The following is a 25,136-nucleotide window of genomic DNA, read 5'->3' on the forward strand; positions in this document are numbered from 1 at the left end:
AATTGCCCCCAGAAACTCCAGGTGTTGCTGTTCTCCCATCATTCCTGCTGGTGTCCCCTTCCTTTCAATTTTGACCAGCTCCTCTCTCATTAATTCTCTTTACTCCACTGTAATACTGATACGTCTGAATTTATCTTTTCCCTCTCAAACTGCAGTGTGAATTCTATCATATTATGATCATTGTTACCTAAGAGTTCCTTCACCTTAAGCTCCCTAATCAAATCCGGTTCCTTACAGAACACCCAATCCAGAATAGCCTTTCCCCAATTAGGCTCAACCACAAACTGCTTTAAAAATCTTATAGATATTCTACAAGTTCTCTCTCTTGTTGTCCAGTATCAACCTGATTTTCCCAATCTACCAGCATATTGAACTACCCCATGACTGTCATAACATTGCCTTTATAACATGCCATTTCTATTTCCAATTCAAATCTATATCCCACATCCTGACTGCTGTTTGGGGAGTTGTCAGGGTCTTTTCACCCTTACAGTTTCTTAATTCTATTGAAACACTAATAAAATCATGACTTTTACAAAAAATGTTTAAAAGCTATTCTTCTGAAGTTGCATATTGACATTTCTTAAGTTTTAAAAGCAAACTTTAAACAGTGCTTGAAGTGTAAAGCTGTCTACTTTGCTTTGCTATTTAGTTTTGCTTCAAATTGCGATTTTGAAGCTCCTTGTAAAGTATAAAGAAATGTTACTGCTGGCCATATTTGATGTGAAAGTGAAATGGCCTTTGAGTCATAGGACAGTATAGCATGATAGGAGATCATTCTGCCCATCACATCTGTGCTCGTTCTTTCATGGAGCATCCACTTAATCCCACTCTCCTTTCCCATATATCTGTAAAATATTAAAGTGTTTTAGCAATTGTGTTTCAAATCTGTATCCACCTTCCTCATTTGGCAGCAAACTAGAAATCCCAAACACTTTGCATCACGCTTTTTCCTCATGTTCTTTTGTCAATCACTTTGAACCTGCACCTCTGGTAAACACCCTAAAGGCTCTAGAAGCAACGTCCTTTTGTTTAATCAATCTAAGTCATTTATAATTTATCCACCGGTATCAGTTCTCCTCGTACCAGCCTTTGCTCCAAAATAAACAGATTTTGTGCATCTAAATGCAATCCTAGAAAATCTCTTTGTTCTGTACCCTCTCCAATTAAATCATAATGTTCCTACTGTCATGCAAAGAATGAAGACAATAGTCCAGATGGGACTCTGTGCCTGATGTGCATCTGTATGCCCGTATTAAACTCGCTAAGATTATTCACTTTGCATGATTCCTTTTTGATCCAGGCACTTTTCATTATTCCTTAAAAAAATAACTCATTATGCATCTAATTATTTACCCAAGTATTTTAAAGCAATTAATGTGTAGTAGGTGTAGTTATTTTTTTATTTATGCATCCTTTGTTTTCATTCACACTGTTTGCCTTGGAGTTCAAAAGTGTTCTAAAACTTTAAAGCTGCCTATTTGTGTGTATGTTTTTAGATTGTGTATTTGTGGATGGACGTTTGGCTTGTGGATATTGCTAAGATATTCAGTACATCAAGGCAGGAAACTGGTGTGATTTGAATACTGATGTGAACTGGGCTAAATTAATGTGAAACCCGAGGGTGCCAGTGCCATGGTAACGTGGTTAGCGCGACATTGTTACAGCTCGGAACACTGGAGTTCAGGGTTCGACTCCAATGCAGTTTGTACGTCTCTCCCGTGAGTGCTTGAGATACCTCCTGGTGTTCCGGTTTCCTCCCGTATTCCAAAGATGTACCATTTCATAGGTTAATTGGCCATTGTAAATTATCCTGTGATTAGGCTAGTGTTGCTGGGTGTTACGGCTCATTAGGCTGGAAGGGCCTGTTGCACGCTGTATCAGTCAATAAATAAAATTAGGAACTCCTCATAAACAGTTCGAAATGTAACCATCTGGATATAAAGGTTGAATAAAATTTAATTTCTTGTGAAACAGATACTAAAATAATTTCACAAATGTGAGAAAATCTGCAGTTGCTGGAAATCCAGAGCAACACACAAAATCCTAGAGGAACTCAGCAGGAGAGGCAGCGTCTACGGAAAAGAGTAAACAGTCGACGTTTCAGGCCGAGGTCTTCATGATTCTAAAATAATTTAAGGCACTTTTCCAACCTCACGTGGAAGTTATTTGAAGGTTTTTCTCTCTCAGGTAGTGATTCTGCCATTCAATAATTCATATGAACCATGAAGTTATTGCCTTGTCATCAAGTCATAGAGTTATACAACACAGGAACAGGCCCTACATCCCACCAGGTCCAAGCCAAGCCTTCCTGCCTATTTACAGTAATGAATATGCCCACATTAGGTCTGTGACTTTCTATGCATGTCACGTACCTGTTTTAAATGTCTCTCAAGCACAGTAATTGTATCTGATTCCATCACATGCTCTGGCAGTGACTTTGGCCTCTAGTTTTTGATTCCCCTTCCAGGGCAAAAGGATATCTGACTACCTTGTCTATGCTTCTAATTTTTAGGGTCACCCTTAAGCTACAATTAGACCCCTGCAATTATAAGTTCACACCTAAACCAGGAAAGATAAGCCCAGTTTCTTCAATTTCTCTCCGTAACTGAAGTCCCCTTATCCAGACAACATCCTCGTGAATCTCCTCTACACTCTCTCTGGCAGAATCACATTCTGAACTGCGCCCAATGCAGTCCAGTCAGAGCTTTGTAAAGTTGTAATATACAGTATGTCCCAATCCTTATAAGCGCTCTGACCAATAAATACCTTCTTCACCATCTTATCTACCTACATTGCCACTTTCAGGAAACTGTGAACTTGAACCCCAAGGCCACTCTGTTCATCAACATTCCCCGGCACCCCACAGCCCTCGCTATGTCCTACCCTTACCTAACGTCACAAAGTGCATCAGTTTGCATTTGTTGGAATTCATTTAGCGATACAGCGCAGAATAGACTCTTCCGGCTCTTCAAACTGCGCAATCCAGCAACCCCCCAACAGCCCCTGATTTAACCCCAACCTAATCACGGGACAATTAACCTTCTAACCTATACATCTTTAGACTGTAGGAAGAAAGTGGAGGACCCAGAGAAAACCCATGCATTCCATGGGAGGGACATAAAGATGATGTTGGAATTGAACTTTGAACTCCCACCCCCAAGCTGCGCTAACCGCTACCGTGGCGCCAATTCTATCTGCCTTCACTGCACACAACTACAAAGAAGCTACTGCAACAACGTGTTTACGTGACCCTTTGTTGCTGCCGTCATGCAGGAAATGATGGACTTGGGGAGTTGATTAGATGGTTAACTGGTAATTGAAAGCAGTGAAGGTAGGCCAGATTTGAGGGAGAATGGATCTTGCAATATAACAAGATCTTGTTTGTGATAAGGTCGCGAATGAAATTTATGTTAGTTAGGTTTTGTAAGGAATGCTTTGGAAGAGACATGCTGGGAGAATATGGATTTCACCAGGATTGGTGAAGGCAGCATCGGAACAATAATCTTGCAAAGGTGGAAGTATGTTTTTTTTTGTAATGGAGGTGAAAGTGTCACAGGTTATACATTGTTGGATTAAACCTGTTGGAATGGATGTGTTGAGAATTCACTGTATTTTACAGTTTGATGTCAATGTGAATTCTAGTAAGTTCTAACTCACACAGGAGAGGAAGTCTGACTGAGGAAATCATTCGTATAGGTATTTCCATGAAGAGAAAATTGATTGGAGAGCAAGAAAAGCTTTTAAATATCTAAAACGTAAGCAGCCAAATTGATGAGCACCTTTGGGTTGCTCCACAGAAATTTGCTTCAGGCAGCCATCTCCTGCAGGTGGCAGCAAAGAGCCGTCAGTAAATCGGTAGCGCACACAAAATGCGGGAGCAACTCAGCAGGTCTGGCAGCATCCATGGCAGGGTCCCCAACTAGTTTTCCACAAGGGCCAAATTCGCGCTCTGTGGGGGCGTAGGTCAAGGGTACAGTGTGGGATGAGGTTAAAATAAATTGGAGCAGCGCGCGCTTTATTTACATGTTATGACAGGTGTGTTCACGTAAGTGCCAATGGATCGGCGCAGTCCAGACGTTTGCTTCTCGCGGTCCAGACCTGGCCCGCGGTCCGCCTATTGGGGTTGTCTGATCTAAGGAAATGAATAAACAGTTGACGTTTTGGACTGAGACCCTTCTTCAGGATTTCTCGTGTTTATGAATGAATTAGTGTTATAGAGTTGTTTGCCTCCATGGAGCTTGCTCGAATTATCCTATCATGTCAAATGTGGTTACTAATGGTTCATATAGGACTTAAGTATGATGAGGCATAAGCAGTGAGAACTGCCTTTTCTGAATCTGCACAAGGTCATAGAACTGTGTAGAATAAACTCATGTGTAAGGAAAGTTGGATACCACAGTAGTGTCATGATTAGTGGGACATTATTACAGCTTGGAGTGGGGGGGTTCAATTCTGGCATCCTCTGTAAGCCACTTTGTACATCCCTTCCTGTGTGCTGATGGATTTCCTTCAGCAATCTTGGTTTCCTCCCAACGTCCAAAGACCTGCTGGTTGGTAGGTTAATTGGTGACTGCAAATTGGCCTGCGGTTAGGCTAGGGTTAAATGGGTGTGTTGCTGGGCAGTGCCAGAAGTGCCCATTCCACGCTGTACCTCTATAAATAAAAAAACTAGTTAGGATTGCTTTTTTAATTATTTTGTGTTATTAAGTGTGTACAGCAAAACCAGCATTGATGCCCAGCCGGGGCTTCAGGAATGCTACCACTCCACCACAGTAATTATTCTAGTAATGTTGTCAATTGGTAATAAAGTTTTTGATTAACAAAAGTGAAAATATAATAGTGTATTTTACTTATCCCTGACTTGTCTATCCTTTTTTTGGTAAAGGCATTTATGTTAATTTGCTGTTAACATCCAGTCATTTAAGAAAATGAGACACTGCTGGTTTTAAGCATTTGGCCATTCTTTAATTTTCGCATTTAAATAGACGAAAGATATTTCAGTGCTGATTCCTGTTTACTATATTTAAACCCCTATAAATGGTAAAAGGCAGTCACCAAACTGCATTTACTGTTGATCCAAGTCTGGTAACAAGTGCAAGAAGCTTATGACTTATTTGTCACTGAAATTGTTATCGTTGGTCAGGTGCTGCTCCAAAAATCACTCAGTGATAGAACTTCTGCTTCGGTGTCTATGCTGATGTCATCTAACTTGACCTCGCATGAGACCTCTGCTGTCTCTAAGGCTACGTCCACACTACGCCGGATAATTTTGAAAATGAAGCTTTTTCTCTTCGTTTTGACCCTCCGTCCACACTAAAGCAGCGTTTTCATCCCCGAAAACGGAGATTTTCAGGAACGGTCTCCAGAGTGAATAAATCTGAAAACGCCTAATATCCGGTGTAGTGTGTAGGGGGTAAACGGAGAGATTTAAAAACGCTGTCATGACAACACCACAACAACAATGCTTTTTCTGCTTGGTACTGCGCAAGCACTGCCGTACGGCTGTTATAACGCGCAGTCGGTGTGAACAGCGTGAGAGTTAAATCGTAATGTGAGCTTTTTTGACTATTTAAAAACGCTGTCATGACGTGCCAGAACAGATGGCCGCAGCGCGGCATTTCGTTGTTTTCTTGAACGCAACCCCCACACAACCTAACAATTTCAGAACAGACGGCAACGAGACTGAAGCCAGAAGAGTTAGAAATGGACTCACCAAATACTTTGACCCATAGCTTACTGAATAAATAAGTATACTCACTTCACCCTGTTTTCTGTCCTTGCTTGTATGAAGGTGGTTTACCTATTTATGCAAGTACTTCTCTGACAATAGATGTGTAACAGCCTAATGTAACATTGTATGAAAATACAAGATAACACTGATGCAGACATGTTTTCATACATTTAACAAGGTACTTTATTAATGCAATAGAGTTAGTCAGTTTTTCAAAGTTCATCATCAGCCAGGTCATACTGTCCATGAACTCCCTGTCGGTTGCCTCCATATGCTCCAGTATTTGTTTTTTTTTAGTTTTAAGTCCTCCTGCGCGAGAGCCAAGAGCAATTCCTTTTAACTTTTTCCACTCCGTAACTGGACAAACGCGCATCAAGTATATCGTTTCCTCTTCGCTTGTTTTCTGTGTGTCCTGCGGATGCCCAGTAGAAGGAGATTTGCCCAAATATCCGTCTAGTGTGGACGGAGATATTTTGAAAAACACTTGGTGTGGACGCCTGTCGTTTTTACTCGAAACCGGTGTTTTCAAAATTATCCAGTGTAGTGTGGACAGTGTTACCAACCTGTCCTAACTCTCCCAGAATGTAAATCCAGTTCAAGGGACACAAAGGTGAAGAGTGTTTTACTTGACCAGAATGGCTCTTAAATGGAATCACTGATGGCATTCTCTGTGACTATGACAAATATTTTATCCCTCCTTATCCGTTTCAACATGTCTGCAGGTTTTAATGCGTCATTGATATCAATCCAGGCATAGACAGAAATGGTCCAGCACCCACATTATTATCTGGTGACTCTGGATCTATTCTGACCATCCTTTGCTTCTCAGCCGTAAGCTTCTTCTCAACATCATCTTCATAACGGTCAGCACTACATGACACTCTTCATCCTTTTACTCTCTCTAAATTTCCTGCATATCCAGCCTCTCCTCTCATGGGCAGACAGGGATTTCCTCCAGTTAAATTTTGTGAGGTCTGAATTCACTGGTTCTTAACTCTAACCACGCTCCATTTCCTCCATCCTTAACTATACTTGACTCTAGATTACGTAATGCCTGAGTTTTAAGATTTTCATCCTTGTTTTCAAATCCCTCTTAGGCCTTGCTTTGTTTTCTCTGTCCTTGTATCCTCCCCTTGCCTATAGTGCTTTAAGATAACTTCCAAATCTAGTTCACCAATCGTCCCTGAATTTAATTGCTTCATAATTTACAGCTGTGCTCTTGGCTGCGAAGAGTTTTCTTGCCCACATCTTGGCACTCCTAGTCTGTTTTCTCCTTCAGTCAGTGCTTGACTGCTCAGAATCTACAAGAGCAGCGTGGTTAAGGGGGCCAGATATGATCTTGCAGAGTTTGTTGCTGACACCAGTCTACCGTGAATGTGAATAATGATGAGACATTGAGACCTCGAGGATATAGAAAAGCTGACTGAGCAGCCAGCCATCTGGCAGATGATAATGTGGAAAATGTGAGGCTATCCACCAGAAGAGAAAAGAGAAATATTAAGTGTTGTTAAGTGGTGAGTGATTGGGAAGTATTGAGGTTCCAAGGAGTAGAGATCATTAAAAGCTGACTTTCATGGGCAATAGGCACTTAGGAATGCAAAATGATCTGATGGCCTTCACTGGTCGTGTGTTTGAATACAAGAGTAATGATATTTTCCTGCTAATATAAAGATTCTTGGAGAATTGTGTACAATATTGACCTCCTTATTCAAAAACGGAGAAAGGTGGTCTAGAGTGATTCACCAAATTTGTTCCTGAGATGGTAGGTCTGTTATACAGGAGACATTGAGAAGGTACACCTCCATTTCAATACCTGTGTTCACAGGAAATAGAGGGCCATTATTCACCACCTTGCACCTATTTTGCCATCTGGTAAGAGCATAGGTTGATTTTTTTTTTAATCTCAGCTCCATTTTCTGCATTGATCCTATAACCCTTGATTCCTCAGTATCGGCACAATTATTTCAAATTTAGAAGGATAAAAAAAATCTTAGTGAAACAAGCAAAATTATTGGAGGCCTAACCAGGTGAGGGGGGAAGATTTAGGCAGAATGTTTCTCCTACTCGGGAGTCAACAAGGAGTAGTTGTGTCTCAAAATAAAAACTGAAGTAAGATTTAGGGCTTAACTAAAGAGATTTTTTCCAATCAGAGAGGAATGAATTCTCCATTCCAGAGGCTGCAGATGCTCAGTCCTGTAAATATTGAGGGATTCAAGGGAATGGGATTAATGCAGAAAATGAATCTGAGGTAAAAAAAAAATTGCCATGCTCTTATTGGATGGTACGGTGCAAGGTGGTTATAATGTCCTGCTTCTACTTCCCGTGAGCACGGGTATTGAAATTTGGTTCATTCTACAGTTTAAATTTTATTTCTAGTTGGGACTCCGACACTAACTGAAGAGGTTAACAAATGGATGGAGTTTCCACTGGTACAAGAATAATGATCAGTCTTTGTGTTTATAGTGAAAGTGAATATATTTTCTTTACAGCTTTTGGTGGGAAGCTGAAAAATCCTTTGCAGGTTGTTCTTGTTGCCACACATGCAGATATTGTAAACTGTCCCCGTTCATTTGGAGGGGAATTTGGTTATGACAAAGGTCTGTCACTTCTAAAGGAAATGAAGAGCAGGTAAGTTGTCAAAATGTTTTTTTAAAGATTCTTTATTCTTCGTCACCTCCTTCATCTGATCCCTTGGCACTGTTTGAAAAGACATTCACAAAGAATTCTGCTGATGGGTTGGTCCTGATGAATCACTGTAAGGGGAAAATAATTTGTTAGTTCACCTTGTTGCTGATTGTGAAATCTTTTTTGCTCAAACACCTATTACCTTTGCTTCCATGAAAACAACTTTAACAGACATTTTTATACTATATTCACCTGCAACTGGTGCTTCCAAAGAGAAGGTTCTGCATATTGCAACACAGTAACTGGAGGCAAGCAGGAGGTGTGGTGTTGACAAATCCAACATCCCAGCCCATCATTGAACTCAACACCGAGGCTAGGAACAGAGTTTAAATAGAGTCATAGAGCATTACAGCACAGAAACAGGCCCTTCAGCCTGAACTGAACTGTTATTCTGCCTAGTCCCATCGACCTGCACATGGACCATAGTTCCCCATACTCCTCTCATCCATGTACTTATCCAAATTTCTCTTACAATCAAATCAAATCAGCATTAACCAGTTCCAGTTGGCAGTTCATTCTACACTTACCACCCTCTGAGGGAAGAAAGTCCCCCCTCAGGTTCTCCTTAAATATTTCACCTTTCACCTATGACCTTGAGTTCTAGTCTCGCTCAATCTCAGTGGAAAAAGCCTGTTTGCATTTACCCTATCTATACCCCCCATAATTTTGTATACCTCTATCAAATCTCCCCACATTTTCCTACACTTGGTTCAACCCTTTTCCTGTAACTCAGCTCCTCGGGTCTCAGCAACATCCTTTTGCATTTTCTCTGTACTCTTTTCAATTTCATTTATATTGATATCTAGTGTATTAATTCAAATGATCATTATTCTGCAAAGTGTATTCACATTAATTCATCATTCGCAATATGTACTGGGAATGGAAGACGTAGCAATTTACAGGGAAAAGATTTGTCGCAACTGAAAATTCTGGAGTATGAAACTCGCATGAAGATTTTCCCATCAGTTACTGCAACTCCCAAGAAAGAAAACTGTCATTTCTTGTTTGCTTGCATCAATATTCAATACTGAGATGACAAAATATTTCATACTTTGAAGAATAGTGGAGAAATGGGCATCTGGGGCCCACTGAGATCAAAGAAATTCTTAATAGCATGGAGCTGATTATTAGCAGCTTTTCATACTTAATAACCAACAGAATTCAAGTATCACCATCCAGATTCTGATGTTAATTTTTTTCTCTCAGGATTTGAAGAAGGCTAATATATTTTCTTACAGCAGTATGTTTCTAAAGTAATTGGTAAATTATATTCTACAAAGATTTTTTTAATCATAATCACTGTTTATATTCTAGGTTTGGAAATGATATGCAGATATCTGATCGACTATTTGTTCTCGATGCTGGTGCATCTGGATCTAAAGACATGAAGTTGCTGCGAAATCAACTACTGGAATTGCGAAATAGGATTCTTTCTGTAAGTATCCTTTACCACATGTTATAATTAAATTGATCAACAAAAAGAAAGTAACATTACACTAACCAAGGATGAAGTTTAGTGCCATAACATGCCTTGGGCAGTTTGCTTTCCTGATTTCCAGTATATCTTTCAATCTTTTTGAACTCCATTTTATGGACGGCAAATGAAGACATGTTGGTTAACTCATACTTCCCTCTTTGGATGCAGTGTCTCACTTAAGTCCTAATACTGATTCCTGCTTGATTCAATTTTCACCAGTGCTGTCCATCGACATTATTATTATCGTGTGGTAGGGTTGGAGCCCATAAGTCCCATTTCCTACTCCCATATCAGACTGTGAAAGATGGATAAATGAGATTCTGAATCAGGATCCTGAAGTTTCATGAAAATGTTCTACAGAGTTATACTATGAGGAGATTACAAATAGGATAGATAAAGGGGATGAAGGGGATGCAGTGGATGCTGTACATTTGGACTTTCAGAAGGCCTTCGACAAGATGCCACACATGAGGCTGCTTACCAGGTTAAGAGCCCATGGTATTACAGGAAAGTTACTAACATGGTTAGAGCATTGGCTGATTGGTAGGAGGCAGTGAGTGGGAATAAAAGGATCCTTTCCTGGTTGGCTGCCAGTGACTAGTGGTGTTCCGCAGGTGTCAGTGTTACGACCGCTCCTTATGCTGTATGTAAATGATTTAGATGATGGAATAGGTGGCTTTGTTGCCAAGATTACAGATGATACGAGGATTGGTGGAGGGGCAGGTAGTGTTGAGAAAGCGGGTAGGATGCAGAAGGACTTGGACAGATTAGGAGAATGAGCAAGAAAGGGGCAAGTGAAATACAATGTTGGAAAATGCATGGTCATGCACTTTGGTAGTGGAAATAAATGTGCAAACTATTTTCCAAATGGAGAGAAAATCCAAAAATCTGAGATGAAAGGGACTTTGAAATTCCTTGTACAGAACACCCTGAAGGTTAACTTGCAGGTTGAGTCGGTGGTGAGGAAGGCAAATGCCATGGTAGCATTCATTTCAAGAGGTCTAGAATATAAGAGCAAGGATGTGATGCTGAGGCCTCACCAGTATTGTGAACAGTTTTGGGCCCCTCATCTTAGAAAATTTGTGCTGGTATAGGATAGGGTCCAGAGGAGGTTCCTCAGCTCCTCAATGCCTCTCATCATCTTATACACCTCTATCAGGTCACCTCTCATCCTCCATCACTCCAAGGAAAAAAGGCCGAGTTCACTCAACCTGTTTTCATAAGGCATGCTCCCCAATCCAGGCAACATCCTTGTAAATCTCCTCTGCATCCTTTCTATGGCTTCCACATTCTTCCTGTAGTGAGGCGACCAGAACTGAGCACAGTACGCCAAGTGGGGTCTGACCAGGGTCCTATATATCTGCAACATTACGTCTCGGCTCCTAAATTCAGTTCCACGATTGATGAAGGCTAATACACCGTATGCCTTCTTAACCACAGAGTCAACCTGCGCAGCTGCTTTGACCGTCCTATGGACTCGGACCCCAAGATCCCTCTGATCCTCCACACTGCCAAGAGTCTTACTATTAATACTATATTCTGCCATCATATTTGACCTACCAAAATGAACCACTTCACACTTATCTGGGTTGAACTCTTATCTGCCACTTCTCAGCCCAGTTTTGCATCCTATCGATGTCCTGCTGTAACCTCTGACAGCCCTCCACACTATCCACAACACCTCCAACCTTTGTGTCGTCAGCAAACTTACTAACCCATCCCTCCATTTCCTTATCCACATCAGGGTCGTATCCTTCCATGCTTTACCTATTGAAGTCCCTATCTAAATGCCTCCTGAACACAGTAATTGTATTTGATTCCACCACCTACTCCGGATATCAAACACACTTTGCAAACGAAAAGATTCCATCAGTTCCCTTTAAAACTTCTCAACGTAACCCTGTACCTTCCTCTTTTTGATAATCCTGCCAAGGGATAAAAGATAAAGCCATAGAACACTATAGCACAGAAGGAGGCTCTTCAGCCCATCTAGTTCATGCCAAATCTGCCCCGACCCATCGACAGCAACGTGGATCGTAGCCTTCCAAACTTCTCCTATCCACGTACATATCCAAATATCTCTTAAATGTTGAAATCAATCTCACATCCACCACTTGCCTTGGTAACTAGTTCCACCTTCTCACCGTCCCATCAGTGAAGAAGTTCCTCTCATGTTCCCCTTTCAACATTTCACCTTTTTTAACCCATGACCCCTAGTTGTCTCATCCAACCTCATTAGAAAAGGCCTGCTTGCAGTTACCCTATCTATACTCCTCAAAATTTTGTAAACCTCTAACAATTCTCCCCTCAATCTTCTACATTTTAGGGAATAAAGTGCTATCTTATCAAACCTTTCCCTATAACACAGGTCCTCGCATTCTGGCAACATCCTTGTAAATTTTCTCTGCACTCTTTCAATCTTATTTACATCTTTCCTGTAGGTGGGTCTTATACAACTTCAACAAACCATCCCATCTCCTCTACCCAATACATTGATTTATAAAGGTCAATGTACCAAAAGATTTCCTTACAACTCTCTCTACCTGTGAAACCACTTTCAAGGAGTTATGGATCTGTATTCCCAGATCCCTCTGTCTACGGTGCTCTAGCACTCACAGTATAGTCCTACCCTGGTTGGTCCTCCCGAGGTGCAACACCTCACACTTGTTTGCATTAAATTCCACCTGCCATTTTTCAGCCCATTTTTCCAGCTGGACCAGATCCAGCTGCAAGCTTTGGCCTTCCTTGCTGTCTGCTGTACTCCTAATCTTGGTATCATCTGCAAATCTGCTAATCCAGTTTACCACATTATCGTCCAGATCATTGGTTTAGATGACAAACCACAACAGACCCAGCACTATTCTCTGTGGGACACCACCAGTCACAGGCCTCCAGTCAGATAGTGGTTGTAGATGTTTAAATCTAATTTACTATCTCAGCTTGAATGCCAGGTGACTGAACCACCTTGACCAATCTCAGATGCAGGATCTTGTCAAACGGCTTGCTAAAGTCCATGTAGACAACATCCACTGCCTTGCCTTCTTCAACTTTCCAAGTAACTTCCTTGAAAATCTCTATAAGGTTGGTTAGACACAACTTACCACGCACAAAGCCATGCTGACTATCAGTCCCTGTCTATCCAAATACTCATATATCCAGTCACTTAGAATACCTTCCAATAACTTTCCCACCACTGATGTCAGGCTCACTGGTCTATAATTTCCTGGCTTATTCTTAGAGCCTTTCTTAAACAACAGAACAACATTAACTATTCTCCAATCATCCCATAGCTAAGAATATTTTAAATACTGTATCCGAGTAAATGCAAATGCAAAAACTTAATTTAAGAGCTCTTTTGGCTCCACACATAGATTACCATTCTGATCTTCCAGAGGGTCAATTTTGTCCTTTGCTATCCTGTTGCTCTTAATATATCTGTAAAAGCCCTTAGGATTCTCCTTCATCTTGTCTGCTAGGGCAACCTCGTGTCTTATTTTAGCCCTCCTGATTTCCTCAAGTGTTCCCTTGCATTTCATTTGCTCCTGCCTGCCTGTACCTGCTATACACTTTTTTTTAACCAGGGCCTCAATATCGCTTGAAAACCAAGGTTTTCTATATGCGTTATCCTTGCCTTTTATTCTGACAGGTACATAAGACCTCCCACTTACCAAGTACACCTTTTGCCAGAAAACAATCTGTTCAAATCCACACTGTGACTATCAGAATTGGCCTTTTTCCAATTTAGAATCTCAACCTGAGGAACAGACCTATCCCTTTCCGTAGTTACCTTGAAGCTAATAAATGGCATTATGATCGCTAGTTGCAAAGTATTCTGCAACACAAGCTTCTGTCACCCATCCTGTCTCATCCCTAATAGTGATCTAGTACTTCACTCTCTCTAGCTGAGAGGTCTCTGTACTGATTAAGGAAACTTTCCTTCTTGAACACATTTGACAAACACTTACCCATCCAGTCCTTTTACCCTATGGGAGTTCTAGTTAATATGTGGAAAGTTAAAATCCCTACTATCACAGCCTTATGTTTTTTGCAACAGTCTGCGATCTCTCTACAAATTTGCTTCTTTAAATCCTGCAGGCTGTTGGGTGGTCTGTAATATCATCCCATTAACAACAGACAACAGTAACATATAGACCCCTGTTGAGCTTCTCGTACTCTCTACTTTTATTACACAGATAGTGGGTAGCACAGCAGTGTAATGTTATTACAGCACCAGCAACTGGGATTCAGTTTCCGTCACTGTCTGTAAGGTGTTTGTGCACTCTTCCCATCACCACATGGGTTTTCTCTGGGAGCTCCAATTTCAAAGGTCCAATTTAATGTCAGAGAAATGTATACAATATACATCCTGAAATGCTTTTTTCTTTGCGAAAGCAAGCATGCAGGTACAGCAGGCAGTGAAGAAAGCTAATGGCATGCTGGCCTTCATAACAAGGGGAATTGACTTTAGGAGCAAAGAGGTCCTTCTGCAGCTGTACAGGGCCCTGGTGAGACCACACCTGGAGTACTGTGTGCAGTTTTGGTCTCCAAATTTGAGGAAGGACATTCTTGCTATTGAGTGAGTGCAGCGTAGGTTCACAAGGTTAATTCCCGGGATGGCGGGACTGTCATATGTCGAAAGATTGGAGCGACTAGGCTTGTATACTCTGGAATTTAGAATGCTGAGAGGGGATCTTATTGAAGATTATTAAGGGATTGGACACGCTGGAGGCAGGAAGCATGTTCCCACTGATGGATGAGTCCAGAACCAGAGGCCACAGTTTAAGAATAAGGGGTAGGCCATTTAGAACGGAGTTGAGGAAAAACTTTTTCACCCAGAGAGGGGTGGATGTATGGAATGCTCTGCCCCAGAAGGCTGTGGAGGCCAAGTCTCTGGATGCTTTCAAGAAAGAGATGGATAGAGCTCTTAAAGATAGCGGAATCAAAGGTTATGGGGATAAGGCAGGAACTGGATACTGATTGTGGAGGATCAGCCATGATCACAGTGAATGGCGGTGCTGGCTTGAAGGGCCGAATGGCCTACTCCTGCACCTGTTGTCTATTGTCAAAAACAGAGAGGTGCCCCAAAGAATGAATGGGAGTTGAACGTGAGAACCCCAAAGTCCTCTCCAGATCCCCCCTCCCCACGTGTAAGCGGCAGCAAGCAACGATCCTCCCACTTTCCGAAGATATACGGGCTAGTAGGATCATCGGTCATATATGTGTAGTTGGGCAACGCGCACTTGCTGGGATGGAAGTGCCTGTTACCGTTGCCATCTCTCTAAATACAGATATTGAAAGCATTGTCATGATTTCATGGACGTAACTAGTATGACTCAGCCACTTCCTAGTAGTGCATCCAACAGTATTCTGATGAAGAGCCATTTATTTTTAGTTTGCTGTTCAAAAAGAAACTCGGTGCTTACATGTGGTAGTCGTCATGTGGTTTATCATAAAACTGCCTTTAAAACTAAAATATCCCTACTTTATGGGGAGGGAAGGACCTCAAGAAAAGTGATCTTTTCCCATCGCAGGACCCCTCAACAAAGGACTGCCAATGCACTTGCTTGTGTGAATGCTTCTCTTCCTAAGGTCCTAAGCTGTAGAAATCAGAAAGAAAAACAGAATTAAGGATGTAGGTTAAAAACAAAGTTTCCGGCTTCTGAATGTCTTTTGCTGATTGATTTGAGAAAACCTGATGCAGCAACATGAGATTGCCAGACGGGACACAGCTTTAATACCCAAGCAGTGGGTGAAATGTGAGAGAAGTTCACTACCTATGTTCTCAAATATAAGGGAGTGACATTCCAGAACTGTCCAGATGTTGCTGATGAAAATTATCACCTCAAGGAAAATGGTGGAATTAGAATTTTAAAAAACAATATGATTTACATTGATGTGTTTCAATTAGTTGAGTCAGTGTATGGATAGACTAAAATATCTGTTTCAAAATCTGCTTGCAATGTTCTAAAATTCTAATAAGCATTAACACAGTACTGTGCTTTGAAACTTTGTTTTAGGATTGCCTGCCCCTGACATTCCTTTGTGAGAAAATCATCTCTACCTTGCCTTCCTGGAGGAAGCAAAATGGGCCAAACCAATTTATGTCATGGCAACAGTTTGTGTACGATATTCAGGAGCAAATTAACCCATTAGCGAGTGAGGAGGATCTGAGGGAGATGGCTCAGCAGCTGCACAGTTTGGGAGAAGTAAGTATGTCTTGTTTGTAGTTGAATCAAGTCCAGAAACAGTGAACTTTATGGCTAATTCATGGTTTGAAAACTGATCGAGATTTTCTACCGACCTACTTTCCCATTATTGAGAACCTAATTGATGCATATACTCAGTGGCCACATTATTAGGTACAGCTCGTTAAAGCAAATATATAATCAACCATTAACGTAGCAGGAACTCAGTTCCTAAAAACATACATATATATGGTCGAGAGGTTCAGTTGTTGCTCAGACCAAACATCAGAATGGGGAAGAAATGTGATCTAAGTGAATTTGATCATGGAATGATTGTTGGTGCCAGATGGGCTGGTTTCAGTATCGCAGCAACTGCTGATCTTCAGGGATTTTCATGCGCAACAGATCTCTAGAGTTTACAGAGAATAGTATGAGAAACAAGAATCATCCAGTGAGCAGTAGTTCTGTGGGCGAAAAAGCCTTGTTAATGAGAGAGTTGAGAGAAAAATGACCAGACTGGTTCAGGCTGACAGGAAGGCGACAGTAACTCAAATAACCATGCATTACGACAGTGGTATGCAGAAGAGCATCTCTGAATGCACATCATTTCAAACCTTGAAGTGGATGAGGCACAGCAGCAAAAGACTCACAAAGGTACACTCAGTGGCCACTTAATCAGGTACAGGAGATACCTAATTAAAGTGGCCACTGAGTGTAGTGTAGAGATTTATTGTATGTAAACAGCTGATAAAATTAAGTTTCAAAAGTGATTTATGTTGCTATTTTAAATGTCAAAGAGTCGGAGCAGTACAGTACGGTTAAAGGCCCTTCAGCCCAACAAGTCTCTACTAGCCACAGCTAGTCTCAAATTCCTGCATTTGGCCCTTATCCCTCGAACCCCCACCCCTCCATGTACTTATCCAACTGCTTCTTAAATGCTACTATTGTCCCTACCACAACCATTTCTTGTGGTGGCTTATTCCGTGTACTCTCCACCCTCTGTGGAAAGCATTGTCCCTCATGTTCCTTTTAAATCTTCTCTTTCTCACCCTATATCAATGTCTCCTAGTTTTGGACTTGCTGACCCTGGGGAGAAGTTGGTTACCATCCACCATGCCTCTCATAATTTTTAGTATTTCTACAATGTGCCCCTGATTTAGGAATAAAGCCCTCGGCAGGCCAACCTTTCCCTGTAACTCAGGCCTTTTAGTCCTGGCATTGTCCACTCTTCCCAGTTTAACTATGTCTTTCCTATAACAAGGTAACCAAAATTGTACACAGTACTTTTAACTATGATTCACTTAGACAACTGCAATGTAATTTCCCAACTCCTATACCCAGTGACCCTGCCAGTTTACTTTAAACCCTCGTGCGTAGCACTGGCAAATTTTCCTGCCAGGTTATTGGTCTCTCTCTGGTTCAAGTGCAATCTGTCCCTCTTACATGGGTCACCAGAAGCGATTGCAGTGGTCCCAAGAACCTGAATCCCTGTCCCCTGCTCCAGCTCCTCAGCCACAAATTCATCTGGCATTTCTGTCCTTGCCACCACATGGCACTGGGAGTAATCTGGAGATAACTACATTCAAGGTCCAGCTTCTTCAAAGTTCAAAGACAATTTATTATCAAACCCTGAGATTAATTTTCTTGCAGGTACCGATTCAAAGCAATCCTGTAGCCACTCCTCTGCCTGCTGCGGCCACCATTTTGTTACCCTTAACCTCTGGAGTCTGGCTCTTTAGCCTCTGCCTATATGCAGGCAGAAGGAGAGCCAGATGGTCACATTTCCCAAAATGCAGTCTATGGAGGGAGAAGAGGCATTTTTAATCGTACTGTAACAGTGGTCAAGTGTCCTGGGGCCTCTTGTACTGCAGGTGATATATTGATGATAATTCGGCGGAGATTTCTTCAAACAACCTCAATTGAAGTCCCTGACGATGATTTGAAAGGCATCTGGGTAGGCTGTTTCTCATTTGCTAATCGCTACACGTAATGCACGTAATACCCCGAGTGCTCCCTTAACTGTATGTAAACTCTGGTCAGGATTGCGGAGGGGAATTTTCTCGGTAAGAAGAATGGTCGGCACTCAATTGTGAGATGTTTCAGGTCGGGAGAACAAGAGTTTGACAAGACCACTATGTCCGAACACCACGAGGAGTTTATCATGAAACACAGACCCCCACCTTTTACCTTCTTAGCCCTTTTAACTTTGTACCTGACTCCCTACACTGATTCCACAGGACTTCATCCTTCATTTTTCCTATACCTGTCAGAATCAGAATCAGAATTAAGTTTAATACAATATGTCATGAAATTTGTTGTTTTGCAGCAGCATTACAGTGCAATACATAAAAATGCTATAATCTACAATGAGTAATATATAAATATTAAGTAAGTAGTGCAGGGCCGGCTGGTGGCGCAACGACATCGGCGCCGGACCCGGGAGCGGAGGTTCCCGGGTTCGAAACCAGTCGGGTCTGCTCCCAAGTACACTTTCCATCCATGTTGGGTTGAGTGTCGAGATCGCAACTCGACCTCGTAAAATAAAGGAAAAAATACTGCAAAAATGTCGGTGTGAGGAGTGGTGTGCCACACAGTCTCTTGCTCTCGCTCGCGCTTTGTAAAAGCCGTGAAAAAGACATCGTCATGGACGCATGCATGCAAACGCACACGCACAGACTCGCACGCACGCAGGCACACGCCAAAAATAAATAAATAGATAAATAGTGCAAAAAGAGAACAAGAAGTAGTGAGGTTATGTTCATGGGTTGGTTTTTTGTCCATTCAGATATCTGATTGTGGAGGGTTAGAAGCCATTCTTAAAGCTTTGAGTGTGTGTCTTCTGGCTCCTGTACCTCCTCTCTGGTTGTAACAAGAAAGGAGCACATCCTGGGTGTGGGGGTACGTCATACTGGATGTTGCCTTTTTGAGGCTTGGTCTGTTGAGGATGTCCTCGATACTGTGGAGGCTCATGCCCATGATGAGCTAGCTGAGTTTGCCAACCTCTGCAACGTTTCCAGTGCTGTGCAGTTCCCTCCCCCCCCCCACCCATACCAGACAGTGATGCAACCAGTTAGACTGCTTTCCACGGTACATCTGTGGAGTCTTTGATGGTCTCCTCATAGTTCTTATGAAATATAGCTGCTAGCATACCTTCCCCATAATTGCATCAATATATTGGGCCCAGGATAGAGCATCAGAGATGTTGCTGACACCCAGAAAACTTGAAACCACTCCCCCTTTCCTCTGCTCACTCCTCTGTGAGGAATGGTATGTGTTCCCTCAACTTCCCCTTCCTGAAGTCCACAATTAGTTCCTTAGTCTTAAGGCACAGAGTGCAAGGCTGCTGTTGCGACAACACTCAACCAGCTGTTCTCTGTCACTCCTGTATGCCTACTCTTCCCCTCTGAAATTCTGACGAAAACAGATGTATCATCAGCAAATTTACGGATGGGATGTGAGCTGTCCCTAGCCACATAGTCATGGGTGCAGAGAGGGTAGAGCAGCAGACTATACTTGTACATGTGAGGTCCGCTGGTGTTGATTGTCAGCAAAGAGGAGATGTTATTTCCAGTCAACGCTGCCTGTGATCTCCTGATGAGGAAGTTAAGAATCCAGTACAAAGGGTTATACAGATGCCCAGGGTTTGAAGCTTGTTGATTAGTACTGAGGTGATGATGGTGTTCTATATTGAGCTGTATGTAGTGAATACACAGCCGCCTGACATAGGTACTGCCATTGTCCTGGTGGCCCAAGGCCAAGTAGAGAGCCAGTGAGATTGCATCTGCAAGTAGACCTATTGTGGCAGAAGGGCAAATGGCAGTGAGTCCAGGTCCTTAGGCAGGAATTAATTCTAGCCATAACCAACTTCTCAAGGTACTTCGCAGTAGATGTGAGTGCAATTGGGCAATAGCCATCGAGACAGCTCACACTGCTCTTCTTGGGCACTAGTGTGATTAATACCCTTTTGAAGCAGGAGAGAACCTCCTCCTGCCGCAGTGGGAGGTTGAAGATGTCCTTGAACACGTCCAGTTGGTTGGCACAGGTTGGAACCATCCCTAGCCATTTATGATGTTGGGTTCACCTTGTAGGAAATAACGACCTGCAAACCGTGCCAGAGCTGACGTGCTTCCGATTCCTAGCCCCTGAAAGAACATCTACACCTTACTAACAGGTATCCTCCCAGCCACAGAAGAACCTGCACTGTTTACTCCCCTTGACGTTACTGTGGTCACACATCTATCTGAAGTATGTCCTTGGGTGTGGCCACTTCAGTAAAGGTCTCCTCTATGATATTCTCAGCCTCCCATTGGGCCCCTGAGTATCCTTAAGAAAAGGCTCTCAAGTCCTTTTCCTAAGTTAAACTTTATTTATTTATATATGCAGCATTTCTACCATAATACTATAAATTGATCATTTTGCACTGCTTTTGACTTTAAAAACTCACAAGATATAGAGGATGTATAGAAAAAGTTGAATAGATTAGAACTTTATTCCCTAGAACATAGAAGATTGAGGGGTGATTTGATAGAGGTACAGTATACAATATTATGAGAGACACAGGTAGGATAAGTGCTACCAGCCTTTTTCCACTGAACTTGAGTGAGACTGCAACTAGAGGTCATGGGTTAAGGGTGAAATGTGAAATGTTTAAGGGGAACTTCTTGACGGTACTGAGTGTGTGGAAGGAGCTGCCAGTGCAAGTGGTGAATGCGGGGTCAATTTCAACATTAAAGGGAGGTTTGGATAGAGAGCTATGGTCTGGGTGCAGGTCGATTGGAGTTAATGATTCATCATGGACTAGATGGGCTGAAGGGCTTGTTTCTGTGCTGTAGTCTTCTATGGCTCTATGATCCAAAATCAAAACACTCAAAACTGTAATTAACTTCTTAAATCAATCAAATACATGCTTTGAGTACCAAATATATTTGATGGGCTGAATGGCCGCTTCTTAGCTAGGTGTGAGTAATGTTTTCTTCTTGCCCATTAAACCTCTGTTAGATGGAAACAAGCAAAAAAACCTCCCGGTTTATAAACACTGGAGAAAACAATATATAAATGTATGTTCTTAGCTAAAAAGTAAACACTATTATTCACTTCAACTTAGACTGAGTTATCAACGCAATTCTTGCTGTAACTAAGCTAAAACAACTTTTAAATTTTGGTTATAGACACCATAACTGAATTTTCACCTCAAGGCCAGATTTTATCTGGTATTCTGTACAGAGTTTTAAAAACTCCTTTGGTTAAAAGAAAACATACTGATGTTTGCAGTTGAAGGTTTAACCCTTTGTATTTTGTTCAAAATCCCTTCTAACATTAGGTTTCTTGTCACCTTTAACAACGTCTGGGGCTGAGAGCCCACAGAACGTCCATATCTTTCAAATCAATTGGAAACCAGAAACATGATACACAGATCCAAAAGATAAGACATCCTTGTACAGAAATTAATATTTTATGCAACAGACAAAGGATCAGTAGAAGTAACTGACACTGAGCTGAGTTGCAGATGCTTGTTTAAAGACATCTCTCACACAAGAAGCTGATCAAAGAATATTCAAGTTCACTTGCGCATGAAGTGAATTTTGTCATTTTCTAAACCAGTTGTGAAGTGCTTTCACTCATCCACATGCCCACACTAGCGCATCACAGGTGCATGTTTGCAGGTGGCATTTAAAAGATAAACTTGCCCTAGCAGTACATCAAATCTGCCACATATCCACACAGTGTGAAGATTTTGATGACTATGCCAATATGTTTTGTAATGCATGTATATGATAACCGACTTCAATGACGCAGTTCAAAAGGAAGCATATTTATAAATATTACAACTGCAAGAAAGAAAGGAGCCTAGACACCTTATAGATATGGTGCATGCACTCTTCACTTGTACAGAGCATGGCATTTTTATACAGACTTTGGAGCTAAGGTACAGTTCTTCCCTTGCCTGGGGGCTCAGTAGTCATCTCTGAATCGATCTGAGCAAGAAAGTGTGCTATTTGGCCTCCGATCCGTATCCAGCCCTTTGATACCAGGATGAGCTCTCTACGCCATCTCTACTCATCAAGCCTGTTAGACCTTGCCACACTGCATCTAGTGGCTGACTGTGTCGCCTTACTCTGTATTGAAAGCTTTAGGAACAATCCTGACTGGACTTTGATTTATGTCCATAAAGGAGTTATAGTGAGGAAAAATCCATTATTCTTTAAAGCACCTTCTGTCTTGGGAACAGCTCTTTACCCAAAGCTTGTGTGTTCTGAGTATAACATTTGTATTATTGACTCCAATTGTGGTAATTAAGTTTCCCTGCATGTCCTAGTGATTCCCATGGAGTTGGTACAATCCTGTGACATCCTCCCTCTGCAGAGAGATTGTCTTGAGAACAATCCAGAAGACTCTTTATTCTGCATTTGACTAGCTTTGCCTGGCACTCATTGTTGCAAAGCTGGAATAGTGCAAACTCTGGAGGAATTACCTGAACACTTCACTCCTGCTGTGCCATAAAGCTTTTGCACACACCACTGAGTCAAAACCTGCTGGGAGCTACGCCCTACCAGAAAGCAATAATATTTTTGATTTTGATGCATTCCACTTTTGCTTGTAGAAGGAATCATAGTCAAACAACAAGTGCTATCGCTTCCCATTTTGAAAGCACTCAAGCCATTAAACATGAAGCAGTCTGAGCAGGAAATGCAGTCTCTGAAGTATCTTGAATATTCAGATTCGAGATTCAGTCCAAATGAAGCAGACTGGGTTGTTTTCCTCCTCACTCAGACTGAGGATTCCTGGTTAGTGTCAGATTAAGTTAGTTCATGGCTGTTAAAGTGAAATTAGGATGTGAGAAATTAATTAACAAGGTCATAGGGAATAATAGGGAAATGAAACAAATGGATTGATAGATCAGACCTAGCATGAACTTAAGTGAACCAAGTGACCTCCTATTTCTTAATATCCTCACTCAGGCCAGAATTCTTACATCACATTGTTTGCATACTTGATACAATACTCCTGAAGGAAACTATCTATTCCCACAGTACAGTCCTGGGAAGTTACCAGGGAGATAGAGGAAAAGTGTAACACACAAAATGTTGGAGGAACTCAGCAGGCCAGGCAACATCTATGGAAAGGAATAAAGAGCTGATGCTTTAGGCTGACCTCCTTCATTGGAGGAAGAGAGCCAAGGATATGGTCAAAGCTTTCATGAACAAGTACAACATCCCCTTTTACTCCTGGGAGCCTTTGGCCCATGACTGAGAGTTTATCAAATGTGTTCAGGAAAGTTTCCTTCATCAATACATAGAGGTCTCAACGAGAATGAGCGCAAGACTGCATTTCCTTTTAAGGAACGAGACGGCAGCTGAAAGAAATGTGTGCATCTAGTGATCACAAGTCCATTAGTTTTCAGATAATTATGGAGAAGGATGTGTCTTGTCTCTGGAGAAAGTCCAATTTTGATGGTATCAGAAAAGATTTGAACAAATGTGGATTAGGGCAGGTTGTTTTCTGGCAAAGGCATGCTTAATAGCGGGAGACCTTCAAAAGTGAAATTTTGAGTGTTCCTTTCAGAATAAAAGGCAAGGCTAGCAGGTTTAAGGAACCTTGGTTTTCGAGAGATATTGAGGCCCTGATTAAGAAGAAGGAAGTGCAAAGCAGGTATAGGCAGCAAGGAGCAAATGAGATTGTTGAACAGTATGGAAATACAAGACAACTCTTAAGAATGAAACCAGGAGGGCTAAAAGAAGGCATGAGGTTGCTCTAGCTGGCAATGTGATAGAGAATCACAAGGCTTTCTAAAGAGATACTAAGAGCAAAAGAATAGCAAGGGACAAAATTGGTCCTCTTGAAGATCAGCATGGTCATCTATGCATGAAGCCAAAAGAGATGGGGGAAATCCTAAATGGATTTTTTTGCAACTGTGTTTATTCAGGACACAGACACAGTCTACAGAACTGAGACAAAGCAGCAGTTAGGTCAGGAACCAAATCTGGATTACAGAAGAGGAGGTGCTTGCTGTCTTGAGGGAAATTAGGGTGGATAAATTCCTAGGACTTTAAGAGGTGTTCCCTTGGACCTTGTGAAGGCTAGAGCAAAAATTGCAGGATCCCCAGCAGCGTCATTCCAAAAGTCGTTGACCATGGGTGAGTTTCAGGAAGATTGGAGAATAGCTGATGTTGTTCCAGTGTTTACAAAAAGGCTCTCGGGTAAGCTTGGAAGTTATAGGCAGTAATGGGCAGGTTTTTGGAAGGTATTCTAAGGGAGCAGTGTATATTTAGGTAGACAGGGACTGATTAGGGGCAGTCAATATGACTTTGTGCATGGTAGGTCATGTCTAATCAATCTTGGAGTTTCTCGAGGTGGTTACCAGGAAAGTTGATGAAAGAAAGATGTTGTCTAATGAACAAAGTCCCACATAGGAGGTTGGCCAAGAAGCTTCATTCGCTTGGCATTTAAACATTCATGGGAGAAGCCAGAGAGTGGTAGTAGATGGTTGCCTCTCTGACTAGAGGCCTTTGACTGGTGGTGTGCCGCAGGGTACTGCATCTTTTGTTATTTGTGATCTGTATGAATAATCTGGCTGATAATATGCAGTAAACTGTATCAGAATGTTTATGGATGACATCAAGGTTGAGGGCGCAGTGGACAGCAAGGAAGGCTATCAAAACTCGGCAGCGTGTTGTGGACCAACTGCAAAAGTGGGCTAAGAAATGGTGAGTGTGTGTGGAACAAGCTGCCAGCAGAAATGGTGAATGTGATGCCGACTTCAACATTTAAGAGAAGTTTGACTAAGTGCATGGAAGGGAGGGCTGTACTCCAGGTGCCTGTCAATGGGACGAGGCAAACTAATAGTTCAGTACAGAGCAGATAGGGTGAAAGACTTGTTCCTGTGTTGTAGTTAACTGTGACTGTTCAAAGTGGAAAATGAGCATCTGGATAGGCATTGAGGAACCTTGAGACCATGGATCGAGAGCACACAGAGTCCCTCTGTAAGAGGCAAAAGGAATGTGTAACTGCCTGCCGGTTATTACCAGCTGCCCCAGCTGCTATTCTCATGTTGTCT

At 41.9% G+C, this 25,136-nt stretch overlaps 1 protein-coding gene across 3 annotated transcripts in view; it reads left to right on the forward strand.

Moving 5' to 3' along the window:
- Positions 1-25,136, forward strand: part of dapk1 (death-associated protein kinase 1) — a 193,773-nt gene that overhangs the window by 163,149 nt on the left and 5,488 nt on the right. For all 3 annotated transcript variants that reach the window (XM_063068839.1, XM_063068840.1, XM_063068841.1), the window contains exons 23-25: positions 8,224-8,362; positions 9,734-9,854; positions 15,914-16,102. In XM_063068839.1, the coding sequence (XP_062924909.1) occupies positions 8,224-8,362; positions 9,734-9,854; positions 15,914-16,102 (449 nt within the window). The remainder of the gene's footprint in view (positions 1-8,223; positions 8,363-9,733; positions 9,855-15,913; positions 16,103-25,136) is intronic.

The sequence above is a fragment of the Mobula hypostoma genome, chromosome 16 (assembly GCF_963921235.1).
Source record: "Mobula hypostoma chromosome 16, sMobHyp1.1, whole genome shotgun sequence".
NCBI lineage: Eukaryota > Metazoa > Chordata > Chondrichthyes > Myliobatiformes > Myliobatidae > Mobula > Mobula hypostoma.